Below are 10433 nucleotides of genomic sequence, written 5' to 3'. Positions count from 1 at the left end.
TAATAACTAAATAAACTTTAGTAAATGTGTGCGGGACACATGTAATCTACGAGCACTCTCGTGCTGCTAACGTGTTGCCGCCCACAAAAACAAGAGATAAGCACACACAAAATACAAATAATAATATGTGCCAGTCTTCTTAATCCATGAGTATTAGCTCCTTGCCCTCCCAACGAGTTCCCCAAAAGTCCCCCGCAAAAAACAGTACCCTAAAAGAACACAAATAAGATTTAGATGGATACTGCTCAACTTAACTAGTCAACAGTATATGTACAGTAGGGGTCCCTTGCCACCTCTAGAAAGAGGATTCAGAGGGAGTTCGTAGTTCATGGCCAAGTTATTGCAAACATATCATCTAAAATAAAGCTACTTTTTCATACTCTGTTAGCACCATCATGCCATAACCCGTAGGAAACTTCTAGTGTTACTGCATTGGATCAATTATATACTACACCTTATTTTAGATCATATGATGCACCGGAAAAACTCTCTACGTTTAGAGTACTGCCGAGGCAGAGGTGTGGTGGCAAGGAACTTGGGCCAATCATCCCTTAGCTCTCCCCTCTGGGACACTTAATCCTTTAAAGCTTATCTCTAAATATCGTGCCCAGCAATAGCATGCATGCACTATCATTGGTTATCTCATGAAATTCATCGATTCTCCTATTTCAGTTACGAGGGAAGAGGACACCACTATATTCCATTTACTAAACAACGAATTGCTTAAACTGTCACCATATTATGATATCAATCCAACAAACAACATATATTGTCACGATTCAAAAGGAAATGAAAAACTCGCGGCTCGCAGGCACACACATACATGGCATTTATTCTTTATACTCTTTATAGGTGTAACACTACAACATATTAGTAGTGGTTATTCTCCCAGAACTGAGATTGGAGCCAATCAATCAGTTTCTTTTCCACCTGAAACGCCGTGGCCAAAACATCATCCGAAATGGGTGGGTTTGATCCAAAGACTGCATTGGCAATAGAAATAACTCCTGGGTTTTGGCTGCTGAGTGATGACAACGCTGCTGCTGGCTTGTCATGCGCTAGATTCATTTGGAAGTGGATCATTGCCTTCGGGAACACAAATACGTCACCCTTCTTGACCACCCTGGAGAAGAGCCTATTTGGGTTGGATGTGACAAATCCAAGGTAGAGAGTTCCCTCAAGCACAGTAAGGAGCTCAGTGGCACGGGGATGTATATGTGGTGTGTTCACGCCCAATGGTCCATAGTCGATTCGTGCCAGCGAGATACCAAGGGTGTTGAGGCCAGGAAAATTGATGACGTTAATGTTGGTGACGTTGGACCCAACCTTGCTGTTCTTAGTATCCCTAGGTTGGTCAAGCATGGCTGGATTGAAGAAATCTTCCGGGTTGACGGCCATTGGGTCCTTGCAAGGAAATCCATTAACTCGCACTGCATGCATGGAGGAAGTAACACTAAGTTTACCCGCAAAAAAAAAAGGTAACACTGAGCTTACAAAGTAGCATGCATTTTGAGTAAGTAGGAATTTATAATACCTTGTTTTGGTATCAACATATAGCATGTAAAACTCATAATAACTCAGGTGTGACCACAGATATGCTACGAGACCATTACAGCATCACTGGTATTAATGCATACATACATACACATGATACATATACATACCAGGTGACTTCATGTCGGCGACGCAGAAGTCTTGCAGAGGGCTAGGGTCATAGGCAGTGGCCTGCCATGAGACCAGCGCAAGAAGCACGGCAAGGAGAAACAAGGAGGAAGAGGAGGCCATTGTGAGATGCTTTGTCCATGGAGGCATGGGTAGATGTTCTTATATAGTCGGAGTTGGCTTTGGCTCAAGGTGGCGCAAGCACATAGTGTGGTGACATGATGGAACTTCTGCATGCATTTGAGCAAACAGGACAAGTCAAGTACGAGAGGAAATGATCAACCGGATTGAAATAGTCAGCTCTAGGTGCTACAACCTGATTGGTTGTTCAACATCTCATGTTTTCTTTATATACTTATATGCATGGTATCTGCTCCGCCAAGTAACCTTACGTGTGCATGCGCTTACATATTTTGCACAAGCTGGTCGACGATCCTGCTGATTTTCTTCCGTTCTCCCGGGGGTGCTATCTAGCCCGGTTCTCCGGGCGGTGCTATCTAGCCCATGCTCATCGTAGAGACCGGAGATATGCATGGGCAATTCAACCGAGTAGCATTTCCATGTTTGTAAGAATGGTGGATAACGACAATGACATGTAAGCAGAAGTCATCATCATATCTTTATCTAATGCGTCATACTACCTAGTCCTATAAATAAACAACATAAAAAGCAATTGCATGCTTGTAAAAATGGTACGTTCTCCAGGTATTACGTTAGCTCATGTATATAAACCCCCTTTCATCAGTATTTGGTTTCAGAGTTACAATGGAATTATGGATCATGTTCTCCACAATAAAAAATCCTCACCAAAAAAGGAATAAAGAATCATGATTTTGTTTCACATCCGCCTATGATCTGCGGACGGTACTCCCTCGGTTTTTTTTACCCCGCGTATAAAATTTGATCAAAGTCAATCTACACAAAGTTTGACCAAATTTATATCAAAAAATATGAACATCTACAATACTAAAACTATATAGTATGAAAGTACATTTCATGATGCATTTGATAATATTGATTTTACATTATGAATGTTGATAATTTTTAATATAAAGTTAGTCAAATTTTATAAAGCTTGACTTTGACCAAACTTTATGTATATGCAGACTAAAGAAACGGAGAGAGTACTGAGTATGAATTATGATAGTATGCAATAACATTAAGGTTGCACTAGACAATTTTGTTGAGTATGCACTTACGACTGCAATAGTACGTGAATTTGAGAGCAGGTAATTAATGATGACCGGTTCAACGATGGAAAAGTCAGCGGTCGTGACAAACATGAGTTCATTATAAGTTCGGTCGGTGACATGTTTCATATCTCTATGCAGATACGTGTACTGTTTTTTTTCTTAATATCAGCTACGTGTGTTTTTTTTTTTTTTTTTTGCGGGTGAGCTACGTGCGCTGTCATTGGGGCTATATACGAGGATTCAATATTGTCAAGAAGAAAGTTCCAATGTACGGACAGATCCTACGCTTATCCCTTTTCCAAATATTGTATAGTCAAATCGTACTCCAACTTCACTAGCGGCATCTCGGCGAGCGCTTACATCATCACCTCGTCGCAGTTGGCACACACAATAGCGAGTACCTATCTCGTGAGGCGGCCATGCAGCCGAGAATTGCACTCAAATCCGTTCTTTCTTTTTTTTGCGAGGTAAAAGGATTGTATTAATTAAGGAAGATCAGTACAATCCTGTTGGCAAATGATGCCAATATCATCAGGTCCATGACGAAGCCACACAGCAGTACGTGGTTCAGAGATCCCTAGCTGGGCTAGGGTGTGACTAACTTTATTCTTACTTCTACTAACACGTGATAACACGTACTCACGACCTAGTGCTAGAAGCCGCTTAGCTTCATCAACTAGTGCAGCAACAGGGGATCTATTTTGCTCACTGTCACCAATCATGCTTGCAGCAATGGTACTATCAGTTTGCAAAATGAAAGGCAACGTAGACCACTCAAGGGTGAGAGCGATTCCTTCCATGCACGCAGCTACTTCCGCCTCCAGAGCACTTGCACATGTGGTCAGTAGTCTGCACGATGCAAAGATTATAGCTCCATTGCTGTCGCGTAGGATCATCCCAGCTCCTCCTATACCATCAGACTCATGCCAAGCACCATCAACATTTAGCTTTGCCCAGCCCTCGAGTGGCTTCTCCCATCGTTCCAGCGGCCTAGTGCAATCAGCAGGGGTGGCCGGCATCTTCAGACGAGCTTTGCTGTTACGATGCTGAATCATCATCTTCCCTTTAGTTACATCCTCATGTGGGTGTTGCTGGATGCATCTTAGGCTCTGCATGTAGCTAGTCAAGAATCGACAAGAAGCATATACTGGTGGGGCTGGTTTGTTGTGGACAACTTCATTCCGGACATGCCAGCTCCGCCAGAGTGTCATGATCACCGGGCAGGCGCTGCTCATCAGTGCATTGGTTCATCACATGTAGAGCCCACTCCGGGCCCGAGTTGACGACATCCTCGAGGCGAGGCATACATTCAGTGCTTGCCATCGCCTCCCAAAGCATCCTTGCGAGCGGACACCTGCACAAAGCATGGTATGTATCCTCGGATTCCATGCCACACAGCTTACACACATTAGTAATCTCCAAATTTCTTTTTGTTTTATTTTCCACCGTCGCTACAGAATTAGTGATAAGACGCCACACAAATATGCGTACCTTTGAAGGAGCAGGGCACCCCCACACTGCCTTCCAGACGGCACGAGTGCTGTCCGGTGCCCTGCTCGTTGCACCCACATTGGTGCTTGTAGAAAGGTCGACGCCGAGGTGGTACGCACTGCGGACAGTGAAGACACCTCGCAGATCTGGTGCCCATGCCAAAACGTCCTCCAGTTGGTGTGGCGATGCTTTGATCTTGAGGATACATGCAGCATCGATGGAGTGGAAGTGGCGCTGGATTAGGTTTGGGATCCAACGCCCCCTCCCATCAAGCAGCTCGCTGACGCGGTGAAGGCGACAATTGCCACGGCCCATGACAGCTGAAAAAGTACGTCGTTTAAGAGGTAGATTGGGTCTGAGGGGTTTTGCCGGATGTGATAGCATTGGTCTCTGTGGTGGACTAGCGCTTTTCTGGTGTGATCAAATTTTTGTGGATGTCCAGGAAATAAATGATAGATATATTGATGCACATGTTCGTTTGTCTGCAACTGAACCGCTCTCACTACCAGAATCTCCCCCTATGCCGACGGCCAGGGCCCCTGAGTCCCGTCGGGACAGACCTATGCCGACAGCCCCCGTCGGCATAGGGCCGTCGGCAACATATACGTCGGCATAGCCAGGGAGGCCGTCGGCATAGAAAAGCCGTCGGCATAGATGCTTTCCCGACGGGGGCTGTACATCTATGCCGACGGCCCTTGCCGTCGGCAACAATCACGCCTAACGGCGGCCGCTGTCAAGTTTGCCAGACGACTGGTCGCAACGTGGCACCCCTATGCCGACGGCCTAGCCGTCGGCTTAGTCAAAAACTATGACTGTGTTGAAAGGCATGGCATGCTTTGGGTGAATAGATTGGGGATGAACTAACCGGCGAGGGGCCAGCGTTCTGTGCCACAAACTCCTCAAAGCTCAGCAGCACTGGTTGTGCTGGAGGGCATTGTGCTGGAGGGAACTGAGGACACCTGCCGGCCGCCATTTCCTGAAAAGCCTGCTGCATCTAGCTATCCCTCTGCACTTGGTGTTCATAAAGCCTCTGATGCCACGCCATGGTCTCCTGGTGTGTGTACTCCAGGTAGGCCTACGGTATGACATGATGGAACTCATAAAACTACTAAATGCGGAAAATAAAGTGAGCAATGAAGATAAGAGGGAAAATACTTACAGATTGTTGCTCCTGAAAGAGGGACTGTGCACTGGTCACTGGCTGGCTCATGCGCTGGCTCAGGCTCGGGTCGATCCGACGAAGCTGTGTGTAGGAGATACTAGGAGTGATCACAGCATCGAGAACCGCCTCCCGACCGTGTTCCTTGGGCCCCATCCTCACCACCGCCATGCCGTCCAGAGGCGCCGCAATGGGGTCAGGTGTGTCAGGATGTAACTTCAGATACGCTTCGGAGTAGGCCTTCTTCCTCCCCGCGGTCTTCTTGCCGTAGTACTTGGGCTCGCCAGGCTTGGGGTCCTTCCGCGCATGGGCGATCTCCCACGCCTGCATGTGTGAGAGCGGCCGCTTCAATTTCTCCTCCGGCACCACCAAACAGAGGTTAGTCATACATAAGAAAGTGATGGTAAATAGAAGAAGAAGAATGTTTAATGGGGTTAGTCATACATTAACTGCCTTGTGGAGATAGTGGCACTAGTAGAAAACAGGGCTTTGGTCCAGGCCGGGTCAGCCCATTAGTCCCGGTTAAGTCCAGAACCGGGACCAATGGGGGCATTGGTCCCGGTTCGTGAGCCCAGGGGGCCGGCCGGGCCACGTGGGCCATTGGTCCCGGTTCATCTGGACCTTTTGGTCCCGGTTGGTGGGATGAACCGGGACCAATGGGCCTCGCTCCTGGCCCACAACCATTGGTCCTGGTTCGTGCCTCAAACTGGGACTAAAGATTAGACCTTTAGTCCCGGTTTGAGGCACCAACCGGGACTAATGGGGTTGAGACCTTTAGTCCCGGTTCGTGCAACGAACCGGTACTAAAGGTCCCATTTTCAAACTCTCCCCCCTGTGGATCGCCTTTTCAGTTTAAAAAAAAGAAAATGATGGAAATGTCAAAAAAATAAAAGAAAATAAGTTTCCCATGTGATATATGGTCTAGTTGTTGGGAAAATTTGCATATGTGAATTTTGACTTTATTTGCAAAATCTCTGAAATTTGTAAAAATGGGCATAACTTTTGCATACTAACTCAGATGAAAAAGTTTTTTATATGAAAAATCATCTACTTGAAAAGTTACATCCAAATTATTTGCAAAATCTCTCTGAATTTTTATATGAAAAACCCCGTTAAACATTTTCAAAATCCTCAAAAACCTAATAGAAAAAAGTTACGGGGCTTTTAAGATCTAGAGTGAAAAAAATCGAAAAAAATTCAAACAGTGGGCAAACTGTGGTCAAACAATGGTCAAACTAATTATTCTAGAATATGAGTGTTACTAAATAATTATTTTTGTTATTTCAATTTTGGTCAAATCTGGTCAAACTGTGGTCAAACAATGGTCAAACTAATTATTCAAGAAATATTAGTGTTACTAAATAATTATTGTTTTTAAAACAATAGTTTCAAAATAAAACTATGAAATGTGTCACTTCATGCTCAAGCAAAATTCTGAAGGTTAATAGGATTGACATCTTAGTATTGTCAGGAAAACAAGAAGTGCAGACTTGGAGCGAGGGAGAATAGAACCCGGAAGTTAAGTGTGCTCAGGCTGGGAGAGTGGGAGGATGGGTGACCGTTCGGGAACTTAGATGATTTGGAATGATGAGAGGTGATTAGAGGATAAATTGAGAAGTGATGAGTGGTGGTGATTACAGACTAGAGGTTAAAATAATTCAGAAATTTGAAAATAAAAAAAAATTCAAAAAAAAAAATTCAAAAAAAAATCATAAAATTTCCTTTAGTCCCGGTTGGTGTTACCAACCGGGACTAAAGGTGGAGCTCCACGTGGCCGCGGCCTTTAGTCCCGGTTCTGGATTGAACCCGGACTAAAGGGATAGGCATTAGTACCGACCCTTTAGTCCCGGTTCCAGAATCGGGACTAAAGGCCCTTATGAACCGGGACTGAAGGCCCTTTTTCTACTAGTGTGGTTTCGGTTTCCCTGAGCATGTACTCCCTCCGTCCCTCGGTTAGCCTTATTTTTGGTTCTCATAGCCGCCCAGGCTCCATCCTCATCACACCAAAGATCCACCAATGCCGCCCAGGACTCGTCTTTTCCATAACACCAATTTGGACACACCTACATAATAAAAGCATAATGGCATGTAGGTGTGTCCAAATTGGTGTTATGGAAGCATAAAGCATAAAGCATAATGTACCACAAGGTAATGAATGCATAATATATGAAAGCATAATGAAAAATCTTTTATACTTACCGCCAAGAACTCGGGCCTCTCCAAGGTAATGCCCATCCTCCGTGCTTCTTCCTTGGTCATCTTCACACCAAGAACGTCGTGGTAGTATGTGGAGATGGCCACATAGCGCACCTCGTACTGCATCTGGCGGGCCTTCTTCTTGCATTGGCGCAGCACGATCTGGTCCGCTCTAGCCCTGTGCTCCGGAAGAACTCGATAGAATTTCTACGATCATGCATGAAACAAGAATGGAAGAAGCCATGAGTTAAATCATTCATGAAACTAGAATGGACTTGTGCTTCTGAAGAGAACTCACCCAGAAAGTAGTGATCACGGCCTTGGCATGGGTCTCATGGTCCGCGTGGCGGGCCGCTTCCCAGTGGTCCCAGCTCGTGGCCAAAACCCGACGGTCCGGCTGCCTGACTGGATCCGGACAGTACAACCCCGGCCAATATAACTTCAGCAAGACGGTGATGAGGCCGTTGGGAATACGGACCCCTTTAGAATATATCCAGTTGCTGCAAAAGAATGAACTATTAGCATGTGACAAGCAAAATAAATAACAACCGGAATAAGCATGTGACAAGCAAAATAATGAACCACTTACTCTTTTCCCGTGGGCTCAATGAGCCACTTCTGCTCCTCAGTAGCAGGAACCTGCTTTGGTAGCTTTGTGTTGCCACGCAGCCACCCCTTGTTGTCAACCCCCTTCCCGTCACCACCATCATCCCCGCCACCACCCTCCTCCTCGCCTGCCTCCCCCTCCCCAACCTCCTCCTCCTCCTCGCCTGCCTCCTCCTCCACCTCCTCCTCCTCCTCCTCCACCACCACCACCTCCTCCTCCTCCTCCTCCCTAGAGTGTACTCACTAGAGGAGGGTACCTCACTAGAGGAGGGCCTCGAAGACAACACCCCTAAGTCGGTGAGGGTGCGCTCTTTCTGGCAGCGACCCCTATAGTGGCTCTCCCCACAGCACCTCGTCCTCTAGAGGCTCTCCCCCCGCCCCCTCCTCCTCTAGGGTCACCTCTCCCTCGACCTCCCTGTGAGGAGTCATCGTCAAGTAGCCAAGGGGGAGGATTACGTGCTCGACCACTCCGACTAGGCAGGCCGACGACCTTGCGTAGGAAACCCACGCCGTCGGCCTTCCCCTTGCCCATGTTCCACGAACCTGCATTGAAAAGAGAAAAAGCAATTAGTAAATTAATGAAATGAAGGAAAAGGCATGATAATAAACACATTAATAAAAATGCATAAAAAGGCATATTCCTAAATTATAGAAAAAAATACTTGAAACGTACATCTGCTAGAACCCATATGAATCATCACTGTTGTAACCTCTTTCTCGGTCCGTCTCATCATCACTATCAATCATATCATCTTCGTTGTCTGACGGAGGTGGAGGCTCTTCCTCGTCGTCAGCGTCTTCGTTTAACTTTTCTAGCATAAGTATGTCATTTTCATTGACAATGGTCTCACCATCATTCTGTGCATCGTAGATGTTTGGGTCCACATCATCATCACCCAATGGTCTAGCGTCATCGTTTCTAACCACATCATCATCATCATCATCATCAGGTTGCTCTTGATAGAACACTCCCTCGTATGTCATGGGGTTAATGTTGTAGTAATCGTCTTCATTCGGGTCTGGTAGCTTACCATGTGGCGACACCTTGAACACAACTTCCCAACCTTTTAGATACACTTTCTGGCATGGGTAAGGCAGATAATATACTTGTGTAGCTTGGGTAGCCGCAATGAAGAGATCGGCTCCGGCATAGACGGTTGATGGTTTAACTTCGACCAAACCAATGGAAGGCGTATGTTTCACCCCCTCCCGCGGATCGAACCATCGGCATTTGAACACAGGCAGACTTAGGGTCTCACGCCCCTGGCGGAATTTAACCTCGTATATATTTTGTACCCTTCCGTAGTAGTCTACTGAATTTTGACCAGGGGGTGTACACTCCAGTATTTATAGTTTTGGGATCGGGGCGGCTGTTTTGGTGCTCCTCTGTATGGAAGCGATACCCATTCACATCATACTTTTTACATGTCATGACGGCAGGGTCAAAACCCATGGAAACCCATCTCAATTCATCATCCATAGATATGTTCGGATCTTTTCCCTACAAGTATAATGGAAATTGTTGCGTGCTTTAGTTCAGTTAACTAATAAATGTTGAAGTAGGTATTTAATAGGGGAGTGTGTAAAATTACTTTCTCCATGAACCAAGCAACAAAAATTTTACGTCCAGGGTTTCCATGACGGAGAAGAGTAAGTGCCTCCGCCTCAGTAGGAGGATTCACTCCCGTCCATTCCTCTTGAACGAAATCACTAAAAAAAGATAAGCGGTGTTAGACCGGGACTAAGTGAACATGAAACATGATGATGTGGAAGACATAAAGGAATGGTGTAGTGGTATTACCTCATCCACACTTCCTCAACTTCCTTGATGTTGTGCAAGATATAGAACATGAGGTCCTCCCACTCTTGTCGTGGCATGTTATAAGATTTTGAGGCCCCAGCCCTCCCACCTTGCGCGTTGAATAGATCGAGCCTGGGTTGATACTTGGGCTCTTCTATATTGTATCGAGGCACCTTGTTATGCAGATGGGGAACGTGGTTTGGATAGTATGATGTCCTGAGGTCTGACACTTCCTCTAGGATAACTGCCTCAGCTATGGAAGCTTCAATCTTAGCTTTGTTTCCACATTTCCGTCGGAGATGCTTGTTCTGCCTCTCAGGGCCGT

General features: G+C 45.9%; 1 protein-coding gene across 1 annotated transcript; it reads right to left on the bottom strand.

Annotated features, from left to right (window-relative positions):
- Positions 1 to 666: 666 nt before the first annotated feature.
- Positions 667 to 1821, bottom strand: LOC125555606 (germin-like protein 8-4). Its single transcript, XM_048718505.1, has 3 exons — positions 1665 to 1821; positions 828 to 1430; positions 667 to 794 (listed from the first exon to the last, which is right to left on the bottom strand). Exons 1-2 carry the CDS (start codon positions 1810 to 1812, stop codon positions 871 to 873), a joined length of 708 nt encoding a protein of 235 aa, XP_048574462.1. The 5' UTR covers positions 1813 to 1821; the 3' UTR covers positions 667 to 794; positions 828 to 870.
- Between the last annotated feature and the right edge of the window lie 8612 nt (positions 1822 to 10433).

The sequence above is a fragment of the Triticum urartu genome, chromosome 5 (assembly GCF_003073215.2).
Source record: "Triticum urartu cultivar G1812 chromosome 5, Tu2.1, whole genome shotgun sequence".
Lineage (NCBI taxonomy): Eukaryota > Viridiplantae > Streptophyta > Magnoliopsida > Poales > Poaceae > Triticum > Triticum urartu.
Note: the sequence above shows the minus strand (reverse complement) of the source record. Positions and strands in the feature narration are given on the sequence as shown.

Excerpts from the sequence above, each read along its gene's own strand:
- LOC125555606 (XM_048718505.1), bottom strand. The coding sequence starts at position 1,812 with ATGCCTCCATGGACAAAGCATCTCACAATGGCCTCCTCTTCCTCCTTG. Across the intron at positions 1,431-1,664 it reads CGCCGACATGAAGTCACCTG|TGCGAGTTAATGGATTTCCT; the intron begins GTATGTATATGT and ends CCATGCATGCAG.